General features: G+C 44.2%; 1 protein-coding gene across 1 annotated transcript; it reads left to right on the top strand.

Moving 5' to 3' along the window:
• Nucleotides 1–1,907: 1,907 nt before the first annotated feature.
• On the top strand, nucleotides 1,908–24,924 carry zmynd19 (zinc finger, MYND-type containing 19). The gene is made up of 6 exons (XM_068012746.1): nucleotides 1,908–2,035; nucleotides 5,364–5,423; nucleotides 11,155–11,261; nucleotides 17,488–17,628; nucleotides 17,897–18,077; nucleotides 21,465–24,924. The coding sequence occupies exons 1-6, from the start codon at nucleotides 1,985–1,987 to the stop codon at nucleotides 21,606–21,608; spliced, it is 684 nt and encodes a 227-aa protein (XP_067868847.1). The 5' UTR covers nucleotides 1,908–1,984; the 3' UTR covers nucleotides 21,609–24,924.
• The last annotated feature ends 1,317 nt before the right edge of the window (nucleotides 24,925–26,241 follow it).

Below are 26,241 nucleotides of genomic sequence, written 5' to 3'. Positions count from 1 at the left end.
CTTCTTCTTACACCTGGGGTGTTGAGGCCTTATAGTGGCCCCGAGTGTTGCTGCTTGTGATTCAACAGGTACGGGATCGAACCTGGATCCTTTCCTGACCTGTATATGGGTAAATATTTCACTGACTTAAAAGGGTACAGTCAAGCACTCCTCATCTCTCAGTTGAGAAATGGACTGCAAGGGGATATTACCTCAGAGATACAGAATTGTCAATGCCTGGTGTGTGCTGAGTTAGCTGAGGCAGTTGGTGCAACATTGGGATTGCTGTAATTGGCCTCAGTGCCACTGAGCTGGGGTGAAAAGTGCATCAACCAGCATTCCTGGTTGAATACTATTCAGTCAAGTATTTGCAGTCCGTAGTTGATTGGTTTCTGGCTGACGTTCACTGTCTGAGCCCACACAGACATTCCTATTTAACTGTACTGTACAGTTATCAGCCTAGGGTAGCCACTCTTACAGTCTGCATTTTAGCTGGTCTGTCCACTGTCCAGTACCGGATGCCTTTATGTCTGGTATACAAGGGATAGGACGAAAGAGTCATATAAAGAGGCATGCAGCTAAAGTAATTTTGCAAAATACAGGAGTTTAAAAGACAATGACGAGCCAGGAATACATTGTAATTCAGTTTGCTGTTCTCATCAACATTTTTCACTTGAAATTAATCCATTATACTCACAAACACAGTTTTCAGTTGCGGGCTTGTGGATTGGAGGCCCGTGATGATGTCATCTCCATGCGCAATGATGACTTTCTCCCCGCGCCACAGCATTGCTGGTCTGCCAGGTTTATTGTCCAGTATTTTTGGCCTCTGGCAGTGGCCACCCTATGTCAGCCATGTCGGCCTAGCTCAGTGGTAGCATTCTTGCCTCTGAGTCAGAAGGTTACATGCTCAGGTCCCATTTTAGATTCATGAGCACAAAATTCAGACTGGCATTAAAGACTGGCTCGGGTATAAAATTAAAACTCAACTCGACAACAGCCAGCCCAAGTCCTTTAATTTTTTTAAATGCCCGACCCGACCCAAACCCGACCCATGTAGTAGGGTTTGGTCGGGTAGCCAGGCTTTACTGCAGAGTGCGGAGTCCAGACTGCACGTTTCCTGCCTTGACATCTGAATGTTCATTTGACGATTACTTCCTGGAGCAAGGAGCATTGTCTACATCCAACCCAACCCGACGCGAGCCTGAATGCTGGAACCGGAAGAGAGACTAGATCTGACCTGAACCCGAACCTGACACTGTCGTCAGGTCCAGTCAGGTTTGGGTCGAGTAGCCACGCTTTAACCGGCACCCCAATGCTGAACTGAGGGAGTGCTGCACTGGCGGAGTTGCAGCCTTTCAGATGACTCATTAAACCAAGGCTTATCTGCCTTTTCAAGTAGATATTAAAAAAATCCCACAGCACCCTTTCAAAAAAGAGCAGTGAGGTTCTCCCCAGTGCCCAGCCAACATTTATCCCTTCCTCAATATCACTAAAACAGATTATCTCATTATCACATTGCTGTTAGCGGGAGCTTGCTGTGCACAAATTAACTGCTGCCTTTCCCACAACAGTGACTACTTCACTACACTAATTGGCTGTAAAGCGCTGTCGGATGTCCTGAGGTTGTGAAAGGTGCTATATAAATGCAAGCTGTTATCTTTCTATCTATACTGATGGCTAAAGCTAAGATGTAGCTGTCCTGACTCCTGGTTACAGGAATGGAGCCTCAGTTCTGGCTCCCTGTCAGGTGGATCTATCTGCCCGCCTGCACTGAATGACAGGGAGCGTGCGGTGACGTCCGTAGCCCCGCCCCCTGGGCAGCTTCCCGCGAAACTGACGTCACCTTGGTAACCGTTGCCCCGCGTGACGGCGCGAGGCCTGTTGCTATTGGCCGCGGCGCCGCCAGTGACCCCTGCGCGCTCTCCGGAAGTGGTTGTGCGGAGGCGCGGGACCGGTGTCCGTACGCGTGTCGGAGGCTCGGGGAAGGCGGAGCGCAGGGGCCATGTCGGACTTCAAGCTAGGGATCGTGCGGCTCGGCCGGGCGGCCGGCAAGGTGAGAGCGAGGGTGGAGGGGGAGTTATCTGGGGACGCCGGGTCCCTCTGCTCGCAGGGCCGGGAGTGGGTGGGCGCTGCGTCGGCTTCTAGCCCAGCGCTGCCGTGCTTGGGCGGGACCGCGGCCTCGGCGTCCGTCGCCCCCACCTGGGTGCCCGGTTCAGTCCTAGCCCGCTGTAACCATGTGGCTTGGGGAGCGAGCTGTTTGGCCGAGTGCTCTCCTCTTTCTCCCCCCCCCCGAGCTGAATGCGGGCGGCGTGGGGAATCAGCCCGCCGAGCCCCTGTAGTTAGTGGTCAGTGTGGGCGATTCTTTCTCCGCCCGCTGCCCTACACTGAGTGCTGAACTAAAGCAGAGAATAGTCTGCCCGTTGAGCGCCATTCTCCCTCCCTGCTATTGCCATGTGCAGGATACGCTCTGCCATTACAATGTGCGTGAGCCTGGTATTGGGGCTCAGGGCACATGTTTTGTCTGGTGACTGCCCTCAGCTCCTGCTTTACATTGGCATGAAACAAAGATTTCCTGTGCCAGGTATTTCTCATTAAGTGTTGCGAGGTCTTGCAGCTGTCTGTAGGATATAAACTTCTGAATTCTCCAGGGCATCTTATTGACTGGCACCAGGTACTGCCAGCTGTAGGTAGCTGTCACATTGTTTGAATTCCATTGTATAACAGAACTTTATTAGGGGTGAACTGACCACAGGGAAGCTCGGATGGAGGGTCAGACAACTTAGCACACTTCTAAATCTCATTCTTTTGTGATGACAAGAGGTCTGAGTTAGTGGGCCTTATTCATTCAGTCTTTAAATAGGTCTTGCACAGTATGACCTGGGTTAATCTCTGTAATGTGTCAATCTATCCAGAGCAATGAAGTTCCCCTTCTCTCCATAATGGCAATGGTTGATGCACCAAACTACAACTGGTTGTGTTGATTGCTATTCAGAGACTGGATTAACGATAGTTTGTACGAGAAATGAAAATGTTGTATTGGTGTTGTAGACTCAGCATGGTCTGCTGCTTTGGGGGGGAGGTATGTTGTTGAGGCACAGTGGAGGGTGCTTCATTCTGCAGCTGGCTGTGATGTGTCTAATGGGTGTCTGAAATGGGGGAAGTATCCCAGTCCTCATCTGAATGAGCAGTGAAGAACCCTGAAAAGTGAGCTGGTGCTTTGCGAGGTGAGAGTGCTGATCTTGCCCATAGGTTTTCCACACTGACTTTAACCATCAGAAAAATCACAGATGCTAACTTGTGTCCTACGACACTGGAGCATCTCGTTAGTTGAGGCCACATGAGTGCCCTGTTACCATGCGATCGAGTGGCTGGTGGGATTTTTGCAGCACAACGCAGTGTGTAAAACTTACCACAGGAGGTGGATCTGGCTGAAAAGGGCTGGTAGTTAATCCATATCTGCTGAGGTTTCTCTCCTTCGAGAAGCTCCTGAGTCTGTATGCAGTACACGGAGCCATGGTGCATGTTGTTGTGCTGGTCCGCACGCTACACTGTACCTGACAGGTGGTTTGGTTGCGGTGAGTATCACCGGCATCAATTGCAATGGCATAGCAGGCACATGAGAGAGGCCATGTGTGACAGGTTTCTTCCTAATAAATTAGAAGCTTTGATAGTGTTAGAGTTCATACACAGCAGCAAAATCAGATGGGATTTAATCAGATTGCAAACATATCCTGTAAATGGCTTAGGAGTGAGATTGAGGCTGCAGTTATACTGCCTTGTTTGTATCCATGAAGAGTAGTTTCCACCCTGCAGAGGTGCAAGAATGATGGCATGATTCCAGAGTCTGGTCCCATTCTGACTGAAATGTGGTGGGGCAGGACAGGGTGTGGAAACCTGACACGGGGTGGAGCAAGATTCGGGAGATATTAACTCAGGGTGGCAGCTTTTTAAAAAAAAAAAATTATAAACGCTAGTGCTCCTGCCTGTGCTTGAGAGAGCATTAAACACTTACCAGCCAGGCACGAGAGAGTGCGTATCTGTAAGTCCACATGGCTCAGGCCTGACTTCTGGTATTACACCTGGTTCGGCTTTACCATTGCTCATTCGACCAGGAGGAGCACAGGCTGTGGAACTCACTAGTAACCCGGAATCCCTGTGTTGGTGAAAATGGAATGAGTGATGGTTGATGAGCTCAGAAGTTTTTGATAGGGTAGATCGAAACTATTCTGTCTGGTCAGGGAGTCAAGAACAAGGGGACATCACCTTAAAATTATAGAGCTAGGCTATTCAAGGGTGACGTCAGGAGGCATTTCTTCACATATAGGGTAGTGGAAATCTGGAACTGTCCCCAAAAATTGTTGATTTAACTGAACATTTCAAAACAAAGTGCTAATCTTTTTGTTAGGCAAGGGAATTAAGGGTTATGGAACCAAGGCAGGTAACTGGAGTTAAGATGCATGAACTAATTGAATGGCAGTACAGGCTCGAGGGGCTGAATGGTCTTCTGTTTGCAAGGGTCACTGCTTTCATGGGTCCTACTGTTGTCTGCATTTCATGGTGAGCATTATAAGAAGCCAGTGTGCTGGGCCTGGGGGTGGTATGGAATGATGCAGTGGCTGCATGTGCTGTCTGGTCCTTGTAGTTCAGCTGGTTGAGCTCCGAGCTCCCTTGTTGAGATGGACATTGCTGGGAATGTCTCACCAGGGAATAGTGAATGGCCACTGTTTCATTGTTTCTTGCAATGTGCTTCTGGATCACAGCTAATACTGTGTGCAGGTGCTCCACTCTGTCAGGGCCTGTTCCCTGAACATCAAATTTTAAAATGAATTGGGATATTAATTGTTTTTCTTTGAATATTTTGGAGGGAATTGTAGCAGCATTTCATTTGGAATCGTTCTGCAAGCGGTTACTGAGCAACAGCATGCGGAGCTGGGTCACATCACTAGAGATACAAGCAGTGACACGGGCTAGGGGACGGGTTACTGAGGGAAAGTGTGAGGGAGCTGGAATAACGTCAGTAAAGATACAGACAGCAACTGTTGCCTAGTGTTAGATGTTCGGCAGCATGATTCAGTTCCCATCGCGCTTCGACCCATTTACACTGGGGGTGGATTTGGAGATCAGTGGTGACGTCGGAACTACTTGTAATCTTGCAAATGTGTAGTCATTCCATGGTTGCATTTGAGACTTTCCCATTCTGGTAACAAGGAGTTTGGCCTTGTGAATGCTAGTGGCCATTATTGTGGAGACGGAGAATTGATAGCTGCCATTGTCTGCCTCCACAGGTCTGTTCACTGTGGTTTATGTTAGAGTGCTGTTTCTACAGTCTGCACTGTGATTTTAAAAGGAATTTAACAGGAAATCTGTTTCTCTGTTTTCAGACGAAGTACACATTAATAGACGAGCAAGACATCCCACTGGTGGAGAATTATACCTTTGAGGTAAGGAGAAATGTGGACAGACTACAGGAATTGTCAGTTCCCTCAAATCCCTCCTTGGTTTCGCACTCCCCGACCCCAGCCACTGTAACCTTCTTCAGCAACACGGCCCTCCAAGATCTATGTGCTCCTTCAGTTCTGGCCTCTAGGACTTCCCGATTTGCACCATTGGTGGTTGTGCTTTCAGCTACCTGGTCCCTAAGCTCTGGAATTTCCTCCCTAAACTTCTCTGCCTCTCTACCTCTTTCCTCCTTGAAGTCACTCCTTAAAACCTATCTTTAAATGTTTGTTCATCGATCCTAATATTGTCTTTGGTGACTCAGTATCGAATTATGTTTGATATCGCTCTTATGGAGTGCCTTGGAATGTTTTACTATGTTAAAGGTCTGTATAAATACTAGTTGTTGTAGATTATTAGACAAAGTCCTGGGCAATCAGGTGTTGATTTTCCAAATGATAAACTCTCACTAATGGGATTACCTTTCACCCAGGATATTAGACCATTGATGAATGGTACATCTGACCATCGACTGCTATGACGCTTACTGCACAAAATGACTGATCACAGGGTAAAGTAGAACCAGAGGATCCTCTTACAAGACTGAGCTAGGGTATAGTTTTAAGTACTTTTCCTATTTCATAATTAAAATATGGCTTGCCGTCAAATTTTACTTTATAACTCTCCTGTGAAACACCTAGGGATGTTTTATTAGTTAGAGGTGCTATATGAACGAAAGTCGTTGTTGACATGATGACTCCTGCCCTTGCCGGGGGGGTGCAGGGAGCTTGTAAGATTTTAATGGGCTGATGTGGAGGACGACGACAAGTTGCTTTAAAAGTCCAGGCTGCATGGAAGTGAGGTTTCCATTCCATTGACTGCCACCTTCTATTAGACAATGTAAGCAAGTGAGTAGAAGGACAACTGGCAGCACCTTACCCTCCACGGAACTTGAAGTTGCAGCTGTTTGTGTAGGGAAGCCGTCAACCAGATGCAGGGTGTGTTAAACAGATGTGAAGTCCTCTCAACTGACTGATTAGCTGTGCATTAGGAAGCCTATTTGATGACTGGTTAATGGGTTACTTACTGAATCCCAAGATCTGAGTCTGCACCAGGTTCCTGTATGTCAGGCCGACGTGTTGCCCTTGTGCCACTTTGCTTCAGTTTGCCAGGAATTTTCTGAAGGAGTGTAACTGACAAGTTGGACCGAAATTTATGCTGATCGTCTATCGGCGAGTTATGCCAGAATTTCCCAATAATCTCATTAGAATACGCCAGAACATTAAAGGTGGTGTAAAACAGGTTGGGATCAGTGTTTAGGGGTGCATTTTCACAAGCAGCTCAGAGCAGGTGTAGATTCAGGTATTTTGCATCTGCTTTTTTTAGGTGGGGGCGGAGCTATGTCAATTCGCAGCAGCAGGTTTTTGTTGGGATTTCATTGAATCAGTGTAAAAGATAAAGGAAATTTAGGGTATGCCTGAATTTCCTGGATCTTCTACACCAAAAGTCAGCATTAGGTCATTGTTTTGAGGTAAGTTTTCAGGAGATTCCAGGCCAATGTATCAGTGTGATGCATTTAATTTGCTATTCAGCTGCAATCACTGGTACTTCATTCTAGCATTATATAGCTCATGCTATCTCTGCAAACACTATCCAAACTTGGCCCAAATCTATCATGCTATTGGGTGTTCCCAGAATTCAACTGGGCATAGTTGCAGAAAATTCACGGGTTTGGCTTTGGCCTTTACTAAGATCATACTGAAAACTCTTTTTTTTTTGAGTGAATTATCTCACTGAATCGTGAATCAGTCATTGTGTGACTGACATTGTCTTGGTAATAAAGCTTCCAGGTCTGAGTGGGGCTTTGTTTTGTAGCAAGGTTTGTTACTGGTTTTATTGGGGTTTGTAGTGGACTATTGTCATTCCAAACTTTTGACTTTAATATAGGTATCAGACCATTTACCTCAGTTTGCTTTGCAATCAGGTGGAAAGTTAACTTCCAGTTTTTGTCTTTGTACTTGTTATCTGAGAGCTGTTCAGCAGCTAAAGCCCAGCATTGTGACTGGACTTGATAGCCAGGGTAACTGACATCCCATAACAACACTTCTGCATTTACCGTTGGATACGATTTACTGCCAACGACTGCAGCTTTGTCAAATTTGGGGAAGAGTGAAAATTGAGGCTTCTGATTGGATCTGGACGAGAGTGAATCATTTTCCCTGACTACCAGATGTGATTTCTCGTCTAAAGTGATCCTGTAAAGAAAAGTATATTCTTGCTAATTTTGCACCATCAATACTTTCCTCCTTTCTGAAAACCCAGAGTTTTTGACAGGAATATATTTCTGGTGTACATAGTGCCAGAGGAATTTGAGTTCTTTACACTCTTGGATGTTTTAATAACTGTAGAGGAAAGTACTGCTTTTAGATACAGTCGATAACAAGGTTCTAGTTGGGGAGAGTTACTGAGCCCAACAATGAAAGGGAGCTGGATTACTGGCAGTAGACATGATCATTACAGAGGGTGGTTCAGATTAGATGACTTTTTGTTTCTGTCGCATCTTCTGTTTGGTTGTCCCATGATGCCAGGACATCATGGGTTGCCTGCAGAAAATGTCAGGCTTGCTATATAAAGGATTACTTCCTATTGATCTTGGAGCATGTTTGCAGGCTGGGAATTGCAGGACTGCCCTATGTTTTGTGTATAGTAATGTTTTTCCCTTGTTTAGCCCAAATCCACCTCACCTGCTGTTAGATCTCTTCTCTGTTGTTACTTCTAGACTTGACTATTCCAATTCTATCCTGGCTGGCCTCCCATCTTCAACCCTCCATTAACTTGAGTTCATCCAAAACTCTGTTTCCCATGTCCAAACTCGCACAAGGACCTGTTCACCATTCACTCCTGTACTCAGTGACCTACGTTGGCTCTCGGTCTGGCAACACCATGTCTTTAAAATTTCGTCCTTATTTTCCGATCCCTCCCTGGCCTTGCTCCTCCCTATCTCTAACATCCTACAACTCTCTGATCTGTGCACTTCTCCAATTCTAGCCTCTTCTGCATCCCTGATTTTCATCGCTGCACCATTAGCAGCCATGTCTTCGATAGCCGAGGCCCTAAATTCTGGAATTCCCTCCCTGAACCTCACCACCTCTTTCCTCCTTTAAGATACTTCTTAAAACCTACCTCTTTGACCAAATTTTTAAGTCATCTGTTCTAATATCTCAGGTGGCTTAGTGTTAACCTTTGATTGAAAACTCTCCTGTGAAGGGCTTGGAATGTTTTACCACCTTACAGGTGCTATGTTAAATGCAAGTTGCTATTGTTTGGGGCAGGGGGATGTGATGAAAAGGATGTGAACAAATCCGTGGGAGAAGGATGCACTTAAAAGATTCTATGAGCCTGGAGGAAAAGCTGCAGCCAATACAAGTCACAGGGTTGGTGTATCTGTATGGTCTTGGAGACCAGGTCATTGCCTGGCTGGCACAACGGGGGGGGGCGGGGGGCGAAACATTTTTATAAAGAAATGATTGATTAGGGTAAAACTGATTTTAGTTAATGCAGCATTCTAGGTATTTAGATTTATTGCTAGCTGCTAATTTATTTCGACACATAGTCATATTGTTGTGCTGTGGATAAAGGGGAACCAGTGGATGTATTGTACTTAGATTTCCAGAAGGCATTTGATAAGGTGCCACATCAAAGGTTATTGCAGAAAATAAAAGCTCATGGTGTAGGGGGTAACATATTGGCATGGATAGAAGATTGGTTAGCTAACAGGAAACAGAGTAGGCATAAATGGGTCATTTTCTGGTTGGCAAGATGTAATGAGTGGTGTGCCACAGTGCTTTGTCTTTCAGCACACCATTAACATATTGTTTGCCTTTGCTCCATGACCTTGTCCTATCAACACCTCTTTTGTTATTTCTTGCCCCACCGCTGCTTTACTTGCTTAAAATCTTTTACATTTCTTATATCTGTCAGTTCTGAAGAAGCGTCACTGACCTGAAACGTTAATTCTACTTCTCTCTCCACAGATGCTGCCAGACCTGCTGAGTATTTCCAGCGTTTCTTGTTTTTATTTCAGATTTCCAGCATCTGCAGTATTTTGCTTTAAATATAGATGTGCCACAGGGATTTGTGCTGGGGCCTCAACTTTTTACAATTTATGCAAATGACTTGGATGAAGGGACTGAAGGTATAATTGCTAAATTTGCTGATGACAGGTGATAGGTAGGAAAGTAACTTGTGAGGAGGACATAAAGAGACTACAAAGGGATATAGATAGGTTAAGTGAGTGGGCGAAGACCTGGCAAATGGAGTATAATGTGGGAAATTGTCCACTTTGGCAGGAAGAATAAAAAAGAAGCATATTATCTAAGTAGTGACAGATTACAGAGCTCTGAGATGCAGAGGGATCTGGGTGTCCTAGTGCATGAATCGCAAAAGGTTAGTATGCAGGAACAGCATGTAATTAGGAAAGCTAGTAGAATGTTATCGTTTATCGTGAGGGGAATTGAATACAGAAGTAGGGAGGTTATGCTTCAGCGATACAGGGCATTGGTGAGACCATATCTGGAGTAGTGTATAGTACTGGTCTCCTTATTTAAGGAAGGATGTAAATGCGTTGGAAGTAGTACAGAGAAGGTTTACTAGACTAATACTTGGAATGGGCGGGCTGTTTTTTGAGGAAAGATTGGACAGGCTAGGCTTGTATCTGCTGGAATTTAGAAGAGCGAGAGGCGACTTGATTGAAACATAAGATCCTGAGGGGTCTTGACAGGGTGGATGTGGAAAGGATGTTTCCCCTTGTGGGAGAATCTCAAACTAGGGGTCACTGTTTAAAAATAAGGGGTCGCCCATTTAAGACTGATGAGAAATTTTTTCTCTGAGGGTTGTGAGTCGTTGGAATTCTCTTCCTCAAGCGGTGGCAGCAGAGTCTTTGAATATTTTTAAGGCAGAGGTAGATAGATTCTTGATAAGCAAGAGGGTGGAAGGTTATCGGGGGTAGGTGGAAATGTGGAGTAATCAGTTCAGCCATGAACTTACTGAATGGCGGAGCAGGCTCGAGGGGCCGAGTGGCCTACTCCTGTTCCTAATTCGTATGTTTGTATGGGAAAAAAATTAAGTATATGTTGTGACCTGTGGATAAGTGGAACTAGAATAAACAGTGCACTCCTCCCACCTCGGTTGTAACATCACAAACAATAGTGTTTGTACTTCCAGTAGTGTTTTTGTAAAAGCTCCTAATTCGTATGTTTTCATACAGAACTCCAATTTTTGTGGGTAGGCCAGAAAGAAAATCTGTGTCGTTGTAATTGGGCTGATTTATAGAGGATAATTCAGTAAAATTGGGCAGCACACATAACACAGAACCCAACCCAATCCATCGTTGTGGCACTGAAATAATTGAAAACCTGAGGTGCTCTGAGACAGTGCTAGAATTCTTTCATCAGAATTAGAACATTTAGGAGTGAAATCAGAAGCACTTTTTCACGCAAATGGCTGTGGAATTCTCTTTTCTAAAAGGCTACGCATGTTGGGGTCAATTGAAATATTCAAGACTGAGATTGATGGATTTTTCTTAAGGATATGGAGCAAAGGCGGGTAAATGGAGTTGAGGTACAGATCAGTCATGATCCAGTTGAATAGCAAAAAAGGTTCTGGAGCTGAAAGGTCTACTGTTCCTAATCTATGCAGAGAATCTATTTAATAAGTTGTTGCCTCTTTCCCTCACAGGCTCGTATGGAAATAGATGCTGATGGGAATGGTGCAAAAATATTTGCGTACGCATTTGACATCAGCAAGCGGAGGGGTTCTGGGCGTCCTCTGCATGAACTGCTCTGGTGAGTACCACAGTAATGACTGGGTGCTGCTCTTGGGGAAGGTTTCAAGACCACCTTAATGGGGAGTTAAACATTTCGTTATCACTAAGACCTGGGTATGAATCCAGCCCAGGGTGATTGGTTGTCTATGGGAAATGAGTTTGGAGATTCTGAACCCTAGTTTCTCATGATGTGGTTTTACACATCAGCTCTGCTTTGCGATCTTGCTCCCAGCACAAGGGTGACTTGTTTAGGTCATGGTGGTAAGGAATTGTTCGAACTATAGAAAAGTTACGGCGCAGAAGCAGGCCATTCAGCTCATCGTGTCTGCGCTGGCTGAAAAAACTAGCCGCCCAATCTTGCCATCTTCCAGCACCTGGTCCATAGCCTTACAGGTTACAGCACTTCAGGTGCATGTCCAGGTATCTTTTAAAAGAGTTGAGAGCTTCTGCCTCCACCACTGATCTGGGAAGTGAATTCCAGACACCCACCACCCTCTGGGTGAAAAAGTTTTTCCTCATGTCCCCCAATCACTTTAAATCTGTGCCCCCATTAATTGACCTCGCCACTGATTCCCATTGACTCCAGCTTTGCGAGGGCTTCTTGATGCCATACTCGGTCAAATGCTGTCTTGATGTCAAGGGCAGTCACTCTCACCTCACCTCTTGAGTTTGGCTCAATGGATCAGAGATTACAGTCTGAAATTGTTGAACTCAATGTTGAGTCCAGAAGGTTGTAAAGCGCTCAGTTGAAAATTGAGGTGCTATTCTTCGAGCTTACATTGAGTTTCACTGAAACACTGAAGGAGACCAAGGTCAACATGAGAGCAAGGTGCAGAATTAAAGTGACAGGTGACCAGAAGCTCAGGGTCGTGCTTGTGGATTGAAGGGAGGAGTTCCGCAAAGGGATCAGCTGATCTGCATTTGGTCTCCCCAGTGCAGAGCAGACCACATTGTGAGCAGCAAATACATATCCTAAATTGAAACAAGTACAAGTAAATTGCTCCTTCACTTGGAAAGAGTGTTTGGGACCTTGGACAGTGAGGTTCTGATGTCAGGGGTTACAGCCCATTGTTGGGGCAGTATACAGCGAATTTTATACTGTTGTTATTATGCCCAGCTTGTACTAAGTTGATGCCCCTAACCGTATAAGCACAAAACTCACCAAGTTTCTAGTAGAGCAAATGTAATTGCTGCCTACTGGTTTGAAAGTAATTCTCCCAATCTGCATCCCATATGACGGTGCGATTGTCAGCAGATTCAGTGAATAAAGCTCCCTTTATATTCAGTGAGTAAGATCTGATGCATTCATTGTGTGAAAGTCTACAAATGTATGAAATAGAGCCAAGTGATTAGCATGTGTTGAAGATTATACTGTGAATAAGAATGAAATGCATCAGTTTTACAATTTGCAGAGAGATTATTGAATGGCTCTGAGAGAACTAAACATTAATTTTCCTTTTGCAAAATGCCCTCCTTGTCCCGATTGGTATCAGTGTTCTGATACAGGACTCTGGGCCATGTAGCCCAACAAGTCTACCCCGAAGTACTTTTCTCCACAACAACCACCTTTCTAATCCCACTCCTACTCATTCCCCATGCCCTTTAATAATCTCTTTCGAGCATCTGTCTGATTCTCTTATGAAAGAAATAATGGACTCTGCTTGAACTGTGGCAGGGAGTACCACATTCTAACAATCTTCTGTTTAAAGAGTTTTTTTTTACTAACTTTCCCTTTAATTCTCTTGCCTGTGGGTTTGAACAGGGGTTAAGTGTTTAATCTAGGTTGGCATTCCAGTTCAGTGACATGAAAGGCTTCGATTTATGGTCAGCTGTGATTGAGTGGTATCATCCTCGCCTTTGAGCCATACGGTTCAAATCGTATTCCAGGATTTGAGCAAATAACCCAGGCTGACACTTTTTATGTGCAGCAGTACCCAGCTTATACACACTACTGAGTCAGCGGCGCTTGAGATGGCTTGGCCATGTGAGCCGCATGGAAGATGGCAGGATCCCCAAAGACACATTGTACAGCGAGCTCGCCACTGGTATCAGACCCACCGGCCGTCCATGTCTCCGTTATAAAGACGTCTGCAAACGTGACATGAAATCGTGTGACATTGATCACAAGTCGTGGGAGTCAGTTGCCAGCATTCGCCAGAGCTGGCGGGCAGCCATAAAGACAGGGCTAAATTGTGGCGAGTCGAAGAGACTTAGTAGTTGGCAGGAAAAAAGACAGAGGCGCAAGGGGAGAGCCAACTGTGCAACAGCCCCAACAAACAAATTTCTCTGCAGCACCTGTGGAAGAGCCTGTCACTCCAGAATTGGCCTTTATAGCCACTCCAGGCGCTGCTTCACAAACCACTGACCACCTCCAGGCGCGTATCCATTGTCTCTCGAGATAAGGAGGCCCAAAAGAAGAGTACTGAGGGAGTGCTGCACCATCGGAAGTGCAGTCCTTCAGATGAAACATGGAATCTAAGTCCCGTAAAAGATCTGTGGCATTATTCGAAAGAAGAACACTAATTTTTCTGGTGTTTGGGTTACATTTATACCTCAACCAACATCTCTTTAAAAACTGATTATCTTCTCATTTAATCTCATTGCTGTTTGTGGGAGCTTACTTTATGTAAATTGGCTGCTGCGTTTTCCACTTTACAACAGTAACCAAGCTCTGTGTGTTTGTCTCTCTTTCTCTCTCTTTGTGTGATATTTTATCACAAACTGAGGATGTTCCAAAATGCTTTGCCACCAGTGCATTATCTTTTTTTTTAAGAGATACAGCACAGAAACAGGCCCTTCGGCCCACCAAGTCTGTGCCGACCATCAACCACCCATTTATACTGATCTTTCATTAATCCCATATTCCTACCACATCCCCACCTTCCCTCAATTCCCCTACCACCTACCTAATTTTGAAGTGTAATTATGTCGATTAAATATGGTAACTAATTCATGTAGAGGACCGTCCACACAAACAACAAATGAACAGAACATTTATTTTTTTTGTGGTGTTGGTTGAAGGAAGTATGTTCTCAGACAAACTCCCTGCTTCTCTTCACACATTGCCATGGGATTTTTTACGTCCGTCTTAGAGGGCAGACTGGGTTTCATTTAACACTTTAGACTCAGGCATTCCCCAGGATCCTTTGCTGCCTCTGGTAAATTACAGCAGTCAAAATGAAAAATAGTTCCGTTTGCAGAAAACTCTTTTTTTTCTTAGTTTGCAGCAGTAGATATGACGGGCCATAATTTGCTGTGGCTGGGCATCTAACAGCGTTAGACTTGCCCTTGCATGATCAGGGTTTAAAAATTTTTTGTGTGGCAAGTTGCTGAAGGTGTGAGCTGATAATGTCGCAGTGAGGGAAACAGTGCATCTGGGACCTGAATGAACAGGGCAAGTAACTGTATTTCTGTAAACAATCCAATTGCTTGGTTGTCAAGTTAACAGTGCAAGGACTGAGAAGGAAGTGGTGAATTCCATGTCAAATTGGGTACAGAAAGGGAATAGAGAGAAAGATTGATGGAAGGAAAGAGAGAGAAAAGAGGCAAAGGAAAAGTAAAAACAAGTGTTAATTTTTAATTTGACATTTTTAAAATCTCCTAGCAATAATTAAAACCTGAATGAATGAGACTCCACACTTGTAATGGTTAATTTTTCAGTGTCAGAGAGGTTCTTCTTCTTCTTCTCTTTCTTTTGGGCCTCCTTATCTCGAGAGACAATGGATACGCGCCTGGAGGTGGTCAGTGGTTTGTGAAGCAGCGCCTGGAGTGGCTATAAAGGCCAATTCTGGAGTGACAGGCTCTTCCACAGGTGCTGCAGAGAAATTTGTTTGTTGGGGCTGTTGCACAGTAGGCTCTCCCCTTGCGCCTCTGTCTTTTTTCCTGCCAACTACTAAGTCTCTTCGACTCGCCACAATTTAGCCCTGTCTTTATGGCTGCCCGCCAGCTCTGGCAAATGCTGGCAACTGACTCCCACGACTTGTGATCAATGTCACACGATTTCATGTCGCGTTTGCAGACGTCTTTATAACGGAGACATGGACGGCCGGTGGGTCTGATACCAGTGGCGAGCTCGCTGTACAATGTGTCTTTGGGGATCCTGCCATCTTCCATGCGGCTCAGCCGCAGAGAGGTAGTTTGGCAATAATTAACTTTATGTTGTGACAGGATACTTGGACTGGAATGGGCAAAATTTAATTTTTTGGTGAATTTGGTTTATATCTATCCTGCAAATGCAGCAACTTCATGTCATTCAACGCATGAAGAATTGCATTTATATAGCGTCTTTCACAGCCTCAGGATGTTCCAATGTGCTTTACAGTCAATGAAGTACCTTTCGAAAGTTTAGTCACTGTTGTAATGTAGGAAACACAACAGCTAATTTGTGCATAGCAAGCTCCCACAAAAGTGTTGTGATAGTAACCAGATAATCTCTTTTTTTTGAAATACTGATTGAGGAGTAAATATTGGCCAGGCCACCGGAGATAACTCCCCCGTTCTTCTTTGAAACAATATCATGGGATCTTTTACTGACTCCCTCAGTGCTACACTGGAATGTTAGCCTAGATTTTTGTGCTCAAATTAGAGGTGTGCAAAGGAAACCCAACCCAAGTCCGAATGCTGGACCCGGAAGCCCGACCCGAACCCGGCACATGCTGTTGGGGTCAGGTCGGGTAGCAGGCCTTTACCCATGTACTGATGTAAAGGCCTGTCACCCGACACGACCCCAACGCCATGTGTCGGGTTTGGGTCGGGTGGGGTCGGACTTGCGTGTCCGGAATTTGGGTTTGCGTTGGGTTTCCTTTGTACGCCTCTAGCTCAAGTCCTGGAGTGGGACTTGAATGCACAACTTTCTGGCACAGGCAAGAGTGCTACCCTGCCACAGCTGACACTGATGTCCAAGGCACAAGATGTGGTTTTGTGAAGCTCATGGGGGAATGGTGCATCTCTGATAGCAACTTTTGGATTTTTAAGTTTAACTGTGCATCTGCCCCTTGCCAATAGTTGCTGGAGCGTTTGTGCGTAAATAAAGGTGAGCGCCATTACCCTTACTGTTATTTTGACAGAAAAACCTGGGCTAATGTGCTAGAAGTCAAAATGTACAGCAATCTGATGGACGACTGACAACAGAACTACCCACATCCAGGATCCTTCATGAACCCAGGTCATGCACATTAAGCACTAGAATTAATGGAGGATGAATTGGCTCTACAGCAATTGCCTGCCCCACTTAAGAGGAGGGTTTCAGACTCACTGTGAACTGCAGCCCTTCCCTAGTGCAGCCTGTAACACACATCCTTCCAACAGCTTACTACAAAACTGAGTTTTTTCAGTCTTCATGCTCCTTTCCCACACTCAGCAGCTGTTTTGTGAGTCTTCCGGCTGACTTCAGTGTCAGCATTCCTCAGGGCAAGCAAGCAATCTTCACAAAACCTCTCCTTTTGGCTGACCTGCTACCTGTAAGAGGGCTGCATGTTCATGTTGACCTAATGGTACTGCAGTCTGGTCTGCTACCATTGGAAGGTGTTTTGTTTATGTTTCTGTGGGTTTGATGTCAGACAGTTGGTGACAATCCCAATTAGATAAGATGTGTTAGTGTCTAAAGGATTCCATTAACTGCTGTATGCTTTGATGGTCTCTGAAACATGGTAGCTGCTCATGATAAAACCAACCTGGGATCCACTCGGGTTTCAGATGCTTTAAACCATGAAGCAAAGACATTTTCCATTTCTTACAATGGTGACCATTTATCCCTCAATCACCATTTTTTAAATTAAAAATGACCGGGTCACTTATTGCTTTTTGTGGGAGCTTGTGTGCAAATTGGCTGCCGCGTTTCCTACATCACAAAGTATTTCATTGGCTGTAAAGCCCTTTGGGCATCTTGAGGTCTCGAAAGGCACTGTGTGAATGCAAGTTCTTTTGTTTGAAGTATAGAAGTACAGCCAGAGGTAAATGCCCACCTCCAGGTCCATTTATTAATCTGGGCAGGTTGCCTTGCTTTGTTCTAGGCATACCTGTGAATTATTGTTCATTATCCTAGCTTAATTTCTGGCTGGTGTGATGTTGAGTGAAAACTGGGGAGTGGGGGAGGGAGAAGTGCCTCAATGTAAGAGCAATAATCCCACCACGCCCATTCCACTCAGCCGTGAGGTTTTCTTTTGTGGTTTTACCAGCTGGTGGTTGTGCTTTCTGTCCAGGTTCATGGAAGCTTTGATAACCATTGTCCGTTTCTACTTGTCCAGGGAGCGGCACAGAGGAGGGATTGCTCCAGGTTTCCAGGTGGTTCACATCAACAGTGTAACAGTGGACAACCGACTGGACAACCTCAAGCTTGTCCCCATAGGTTGGAGGCCAAAGGCAGAGGAAATCTCTAGTAAACAGAGGCAAGTCACTGCGCGGCTTGAGGGGGGCTAAGGTGATCTGTCTTTATGGGGTAAGTGGTGCTCACAGGTTTAGTGTTGCGGTGCATTTCACTTCTTCTACAGCATTCATGGCTTGCCTGGGCAAACTGCAGCTGTCCGAATCAATTATGTACAAGGCAATGCGGTTGTTAGGTTGCAACTTAGTTTAAGAGCTCCCTTCCAATGCAGTGGATCACTAAAGCCGTGTGTGACTGGTTGCTATGCTAATGGCTTCTCCTCTTGCATGCAGGGAGCAGAGTCTTTATTGGCTGGCAATCCAGCAGGTGCCTGCAGATCCCATCGAAGAGCAGTTCCCTGAGCTGAACCTCACGCGTTACTACAACGCTAATGGCGACATTGTGGAGGACGAGGAGGACTCATGCACATATTATGAGTGTCATTACCCGCCATGCACTATGATGGAGAAGCAGGTGAGTGCACAAGGTGTGATAGAGGTGAGCATTCACAGTGCTTGCAATACATCCAACAACAAATGGGTTTATATAGCACCTTTTAACATTGTTAAAAATGAACCAAGGTGTTTCTCAGGAACGTAATTAGACAAAATTTAACTCAGAACCACACAGGACAGGTGAGCAAAAACTTAGTCAGAGGAATCGAACAAAAGAAATAGCAGGAGGAGCAGGCTATTTAGCCCCTCGAGCTGCTTCGCTACTTCATAAGATCACGGCCAATCTGATTATGGCCTTGACTCCATTTTCCCGCCTGTGCGCCCCCCCCCCACCTGTCCCCATAACACTTCACCCCCTGTAGATTAAAAATCTGTCTTCACTCACCATAAATATATTCAATGACCTAGCCTCCGGTGCTCTATGGGGAGGAGAATTCCAAAGATTAATGACCCTCTAAGAGAGAAAAGGAAGACCCCCTTATATTTTGAAATTGCAGTCTCGTTCTAGATTCCCCCATGAGAGGACATATCCTCTCGGCATCTGCACTGTCGAGTCCCTCAGAATCTTAAATGTTTCAGTAAGATCACCTCTTATCATTTGGTTTTAAGGATCGACTTAAAGGTGGAGAGAGGTTTATGTAGGGAATTCCTGACCAGCTGCCAATGGTGGACTCAGGTGCATGTACTGTACTGTTCTGTCTCAGAACTTAGTATCTGTTGCCATCTAGTGACAGGATCGTTATATTACCCAAGGCTTGATAGCGGCTTATAAAAACACCTGTACAGATACACAGCCTTATTGCATTCTCAAGCTGTCCCAATGCGCATCTCATCCATTGAATTAATTTTGAACTGCAGTAATCATGCAAGCAAGCATAGCAATCAGATTGCTGACTCCAAATTCCCATAAGGAACAAATGAGATGAATGACCAAATCTGCTTTTTAGAAAGGATTTTGGCTCAATGACCAAGACAAGTCCTGCTCCTCTTTGAATTATACTATGGGATGTGCATTCCTAGGGCAGGTAGCTGGTACCTTCAACCATGCAGCACACACTTGGTGCTGCACGAAAATATTGGCTGACTCTGCTTGATGCAGTCAATTCCATTTGATACTGGATCTTTTTCTTTTTGCTCACCATTCTACCATTTTAATCCACTGTCTCACTCCCAGCACTGGGGGCATAGATAGCCTTTGGCTTGTGGGCATCTTCATGAGAGCTGCTCAGCAGCGGCACAGGATGAATTGGCAGGTAGTGTGACTCCAGCAGCATAAAGCTGGGCAGTCAATAACCCTTCTTAAAACCTGAACTACCTAAACTGAAGCGGGCAGATTAACACAGTTGTGCCTGGGCTTTTAAGGCGCTACCTCCCAGTTAATGGACAAAATGCTTGTCCATTTGATCTGTCAACCTGTGACCAACTATTCTGACTTATAGAATGGGAAATGGATACAGATGGCACCTTTCAGATGGTGCTTTAACTTGTTAAATGTGAGGACACTTGGGGCTTATAAGCAGTGTGACCTTGAATATGTGCACTACCGTTGTCCACGTGGATATTTACTGGAACTAGGCTAAGTTTTGCATTTTATGTGATTGAGTATTTTTAACTAATTTTTCATGGGCTCTACGTCTTGCACTCAACAGGGGAGTGAGGTGCTCAGCGCTTAGCGGAATCTGCTATCCAAACAGCTTTGATATTTGGGTTTGAATACTAATGAGAGTTGGGGCATTAGATCCAGGAGAGCAGCAGGAGTGAGGTTGCTAACTGCCCACATCCCTCAACAAATACTGTGTTTTTAAAAGGGAAAAATGGTGGGTTTTATCTGCATAAACTGGAAACACTGAATAGTCCACCAGGTGTCAGATTTAATATCACACTTTTACATTAAATACTGACTAATATTTCCTGCAGTGTTTTGTTTTTTAATGTTCAGTGACACTTCAGTTTTAAAATTTGAGAGTGATTTTTTTTTTTTGTTTACCCCCCACCCAGTGATCGGTGATTATAATGCCATTCTTTCACTCTTTGGGCCTGGGTTTGAAACTAGCTCAGACTGATGTGCTGAAAGTCGTGTTCCCTTCCCACCCAGTCTACTGGCTGTAGGGTCCTTCTGCTGATTGGTTTGGGCAGGCTCAACTCAGTATTAGTGGGTGCGAGTTATGATGAATTGCATGACACTGACAGATTGAGAGTATGTGGGTGACTTACGTGGAAAACACAATTCCATTTGGATGGCAGATTTTGTTTTGAAGTTGGGACAGAATAGAAGGAGCTTTGCTCTGCTTGTACTATACTTTTTTAAAAAAATCATAGCATCACTGGCAAGTTCGTTATTAAATGCCCATCCCTAGTTGGGGTTGTCTTCTTGAACCTCTGCAGTCCATATTCTTTTTAAATTTGATACAACTGAGTGGCTTGATGGGAGACTTCAGAGGGCAGTTAAGAGTAAACCACATTGTTGTGGGATTCAAGTCCAATATAGCCCAGACTGATCAGATTTCCTTTCCTAAAGGACATTCGTGAACCTGTGAATATTTACAACAAACAGACAGCTTCATGGTCGCTTTTACAGATAACCGCTTTTATTTCCAGATTTTTATTTTGTCAAACTGAATTCAAGTTCTCAAACTGCTGTGGTGAAATTTGACCTTGTGATCCAGGGCTCTAGATTACCAGCCCAGTGACATACCAAGTAATGTAGTACTTGTAGTTAATGTTGATGTTGGTTTGTAAGAATTGTTCTGATCTCACTGGTGATGTAATTCAGTATGTTGGATCATTGCACTGCTTTTTCTTCCTCGTTCATGGGATGTGAATATCGCTCACAAGGCCAGAATTTATTGCCCATCCCTTATTGCCCTCGAGAAGGTGGTGGTGAGCTGCCTTCTTGAACCGTTGCAACCCACATGATTTCGATATATCCACAATGCTGTCATAGTCATAATGGCATAGAAGGAGGCCATTCGGAGTTCCAGGATTTTGACCCAATGAAGGAACTCCGATACATTTCCAAGTTAGTTACAACACAATTATTTACAACAGATCTCATTATTCCTGGGTGGGGTGGTGGTAACCAGCAGAAAAATAGTCTATAAGCAGCAGCTGTCTAAAATGAGAATGAACACCTCGTTTAGGTACCAGAGGGGCTATTGGAACATGTGGAGTGTCAACCCAGCCAATAAGATTTTAAAATGAAAATGGTGGCTTTGACAGTTGCACGGCCGCCCTGTTGACTGCAAATAGGGGTTTTTATTTTGGAATTACAGCATGCAATCTGAAGCACTTCAGTAACATTGATTATAAATGGAATAACATTAGCAATTATATTTCAAAGTGATCAGAATGAGGCATTTCTCACCACCTGTTTCGCTTTGACTGACTTTTTTTGTAAATATTTCAGCTGCGCGAATTCAACATCTGCGGGCGGTGCCAGGTGGCACGATACTGCGGCTCCCAGTGCCAGCAGAAAGACTGGCCTGCCCATAAGAAGCATTGCCACGAGAAGAGGCGCCCGCTGCAGCAGGAACTCGAGCCAGAGCGATGACCCCTCCCTCCCCCTGCCCCTCCTCACCTTCGCCCCGCATGCTTTCGCCATGGATCAACAGTGGCGTCAGTTTTGTTTTGCACAATTCAGACTGGACATAAAGTTCCCTAAGCACTGAGGAAGAACAAAAATAAAGCAGAATGGACTTGAGGAGGTCTCTGTGAGAAGAGGGGGCTGGGGCTTCCCTTCCTACGATCGATCACTAACGAAGACTATGGAGGTTCCTAACAGGAAGCTTCTGTCTATATTTATATGTTGATATGTATTTGAACAAAATCTTATGTACAGTTTTTTATGTTGTAAAATCTGATCTGTTTGAAGTTCGGTGATAACGTGTAGCTGAACAGAGTTACCTAAAAAAAAAAAAAAAATTTGCTCCGGTAGCATTATGTGACTCTAGGACAGCTTGCTGCTAATGTGATTATAGAGGAAAAAAGAAAGACCCAGCTTACTGTGCGTTCCAGGGATTATACTAACGCCAGGTCTCTGGATCTTGTCCACTTAACAAGGAGAGAAAAAAAGAAACAAAAACATTTTAGCCTTGTATAGGGGAAAGACAACTGATTGTTAGGTTACAGTGATGGCTGCTAGAGTGAGCGGGTTTCACAATAAGCATCTTTGTGGTTTCATTCTTGTAACCCAGTTTGAGCACACTACACAGTCTGCCACTTCTTGACTTTGTGCTGGAGGTTAAACTCAAAGTAGCACAGGTCAAAGCGTGGGTTTGGGTGCTTTTAAATCAGTATTTTTCAAGTTATATCAGAACTATCGGGCAACACAATCATTAGATAAGTTATTCCCACAATTTTAATTCAAGACCTACATGAGGCGTGTGGTTTTTAAGGACACAGCAGGTATTGAGTTTATGGCATGGTTCATCCACTTGGTTATGAGTGTTTTGTTTCTTTAAAGCTTACGTGGTTATGCTGGGAAGCCATTGGTAATGGTGCAGATGTTTGGTTATGGGTGCTCGGGTGAAATTGAAAACTGGCATGGGCTCCTTCACCAAGGGCATTTCTGGAAGCCAGAAGCTGTCTTTTAAATTGAAATCCAGGTCCTGGAGATAGGATTCGTTTCTGACGCTCTGTTGCTTTTACACATATTCTGTCCTTAATTCCCTCCGCTCTCCTGTCAAACACTGTAACTGCACGATAGAGCATGTGTGTGTATTGCCAAAACTTCTGATTATTGCCCTGGACTCCTTCCCCCACTCCTCCCAAAGCATGTCTGGTCCTAGTCAGCACTCTCTCAGGCAGGCAGCCACAAGGCACTGCTGCGACTTAGCCTCTAAATCTGATGTATCCCTCATTCAGAAGTGGATCAAGAAAGCCAGGTGACTTGTGGGCAAATACATGAGGCATTTCCTGCACATTCCCCATGCTGCTGAGTGTTCACTTCTGCCTGCTCTGGTCTAGACAGCAAGCCAATCTGAAGCCAGCTGGGGTTTGAGGGTGTCATTTTAATGCAGCACAAGAAACCATATTTAACTTTCAACATATTTACAAGTGCTAAGTATATTTTTTTATATTGTTGTTTTCATTGGAGTCAGCAGACAGCTGGTATCCAGCTTGAAACCCCTGCTGGGCAAAAATATCCACTGTGCTTGAGAGTGTGAACGTTTTGTGCCTGCCTCACCTGGGTGGGTTCCACACAATAAGTGGTGGAATGGTACACCTTGGAGCTCTTATTCCTTTGTAGCCATAATTGTACACCTTGTGGGCAATTTTAAATGAAGACTGGCGCAGTCAGTCCTAAAATGTTTTTCCTGCAATCGACAGGAGGCAAAACTTCAATCGTGACCTGGAACTTAATAAATGCTTGCACAAGTTAACAGTCTCCTTGCCTTTCCGCTGTGACTTTTTTTGAGTGGGGAGGGAGGGCTATCGAAGTATACCGGACAAGCAGAGACTTATGAACTAATTTGAAAGCTGCTGTACCCATGTGCATGTTTTAAATGGGTTGCTGTTACTGTGTTGTGCTGTCGCTGTGCCAAGCTTTGCTTTTCTCAACAGAAGCCCAGGCTGTGTGTCTCTTCTATGTGTATTGGAATTCTGTGGATCTGAGTTGCTGCATTCTCTCTCTTCTCCCACCCGACCTGCCAACTGAGATATTTCAATGGAGTTTACGGTAGTTTAGAAAGCTTCGGATGTTTTGTGCGGGCAGTCTCACGGTTGACCAGTATAGTATTTTCCATCTTGATTTACTGCAGCTTCCTTCTCATTAGAAGGTGGGTTTAACATGCTGCTGTCTCCACTAAATGTGAATTTGCCACCTTTTATGGTTAAGTGCCCTGGAGGATGCGCTGCTTTGACTTTTTTGAGGTTGGGTTTAGTGATGGCTTTTACAATTTGATGTGTTTTTAACCAAAGTGGCAGACCATATGATTTAGGATGTAGTTTCCCCTCTCCTGCTCTCCAGTTACACAGTTTATGTTCTCAATCTCTAACTATTATTTCTTTTCTTCCCCTCAAAACAAATCACATTATCAATTTACAACTATCCAAACCAGTTTGTATCTGGACCCTACGGATACTTTATGCAGTGTAACTGATGTGTGACTGTAACTGGTTCGTGAGGTTCAACCCATCTCCTCTGTGGTAGCCATTGAACAGATCATCCCAGTTTTCAAGTGTGGCATCCACTTCATGGCAGCTGCTCATAATAGTTATGAAAAGTAGACTTTCTTTTGCATTTCCTACAAACTGATCTGTGATTGAACAACTGTGCTCTTGCTGGTTGGGATATTTCAAACTGAGTGTAAAAACTGACGTGTTATTGATAAAATTGGTTAGTCACCACTCTAGGAGCTTCCAAGTTCATAATTTTTTATTAAAGATACAATGTGAGAATAATGCCCATTCAGATTTAATCTCTCTGCAGAAACAGTCTTGAATCTTATTTGGACTGTACCATTGTTTTGTGAGTAATTTAAGACAAATTGGTCTAAATTAGATCGGGTGTGCTTCTTCCAACGATTCCCCCTCCAGTCGTTTGTAACTGTACTGATTGCCAAGTGGTGCCATTATGGATCACGATGATTGTTTGGGTAACATGACCGGCTCTGTATTATTGAGCTGTTCCCAGCACAGTCAGACGCAATGGTGTTTAAGCACGGCCAGACTTGCAAAGAGCCCGGAAGATGCAATGATGCTGTTACAATCCTAATGTTGTGTGGTCAGTTGCAAAAATGCAGAACACTAGCCACTGCGGTGTTGCGGTGCCCCCAGTTTGTTTCATGCACTGAATACGGTATCTTGCCTGTATTTAAAATTGTTAAATAAAGCTGAAACAAATTTCTGTGCAAACTGGTGTGTTCATGTATGGTTTAATCTTGCCTTTCAATTTTTGGGGCCTATGTTCAAATGGCTGACAACTTGCAAGTTGACTATTCTTTGAAATTTTGATTTCCAAGTGTAAATGGGAGCAGGGTGTTCCAAAAGCACATAAACAGACCGTGAGTGAATTATGTCATGAAATTCAGTGTGAGGTCATCTACTTTGGATCTAAGGAAAACAAAGAGATAAGGGTATCAAAGGATATGGAGCAAAGGGGGGTAAACAGAATTGAGGTACAGATCAGCTGTGATCTAATTGATAGAACAGGCTTGAGCTGAATGACTTTTTCCTGTTCCCAAGATCTTGAATCTGAATAATGGGTAGGGTATAATGCAAAACTATAGAGGGAAAGATAATTAGAAATGGGATGTGTATGCTACTTTGGACGCTCACTATAAGCACCCTATTTAAAAACAGCCAACATGCTTTTGCTGTTTACCCAATGAATACTGATCACATTAGGTAATAACTTGGAAAGGTTACTCACTTTTGGCACTCTTGGGCAAGATAATGTACAAAGCGCAGTTGATGCTGGAGTCCTGTTAAGTTAAAGGCTGCACTACTTCAGCTCCCCAACACAACAAGCCCTACTCACCAACTGAAGCTAACAATCCAGTTAATGCTATTGTTATAATTTAAAGGTAACTAAAGTCAACAGAAATCTAAGTAGCACTTGGTATCTGTTTTTATATATGCATGCATATTTACTATTGTCATGATCCTGTAGTTTTTCAGAACATACGGTTTGCCTTTAAGACTTGCAAGGGATCAATATTGCTTTAAGAACCAGCAAGCCTCAGGAGTTGTAGGAAGGTGCATTTTCATTGCCTTAGAAACAGCCATTTGTGACTGTGATTCAAAGGGTGCATTCTCTATACCATGGAAACAGTCACTGGGAGTGAGTCTCATGCGATACATTTGTTACAATTCAGTTTTGAACTGGCTTTTTAGTTGACAGTGCTAACAGAAGACACAGGACAGCTGTGTTGACAGTACCTGTCAAGAGCTCTCAACCATTTAAACTGAAGGAAGAGGATTTTAATCTATTATCTCTCAAAATTCTTTTTTAAAAAAGTCAAGCCAAAACAGAGAGCTCTGATAATTAAAATTGAAAGGGAAGTTAGACTATGACAATCTTTTATCCCTCAAAATTCTAAAGTCAGATTGAATCTGTTGAAAATATTTGCAAGTCGTTAATTATTGAAATTCGCTGGAGAAGGAAAGCAACTTCCTGTGAGGACTTCAAGCAACATCCTGTGAGGATTTCATGCAACATTGGACTGTAAATTTGCAAGGAC

Source organism: Heterodontus francisci, chromosome 32 (assembly GCF_036365525.1).
Source record: "Heterodontus francisci isolate sHetFra1 chromosome 32, sHetFra1.hap1, whole genome shotgun sequence".
Taxonomy (NCBI): domain Eukaryota; kingdom Metazoa; phylum Chordata; class Chondrichthyes; order Heterodontiformes; family Heterodontidae; genus Heterodontus; species Heterodontus francisci.
The sequence above is the reverse complement of the archived record's forward strand: the minus strand, read 5'-3'. Positions and strand labels throughout refer to the sequence as shown.

Coding starts and splice junctions, on each gene's coding strand:
- zmynd19 (XM_068012746.1), top strand. CDS start 1,985: ATGTCGGACTTCAAGCTAGGGATCGTGCGGCTCGGCCGGGCGGCCGGC. Junction 2,036..5,363: donor TCGGCCGGGCGGCCGGCAAG/GTGAGAGCGAGG, acceptor CTCTGTTTTCAG/ACGAAGTACACATTAATAGA. Junction 17,629..17,896: donor GAAATCTCTAGTAAACAGAG/GCAAGTCACTGC, acceptor TCTTGCATGCAG/GGAGCAGAGTCTTTATTGGC.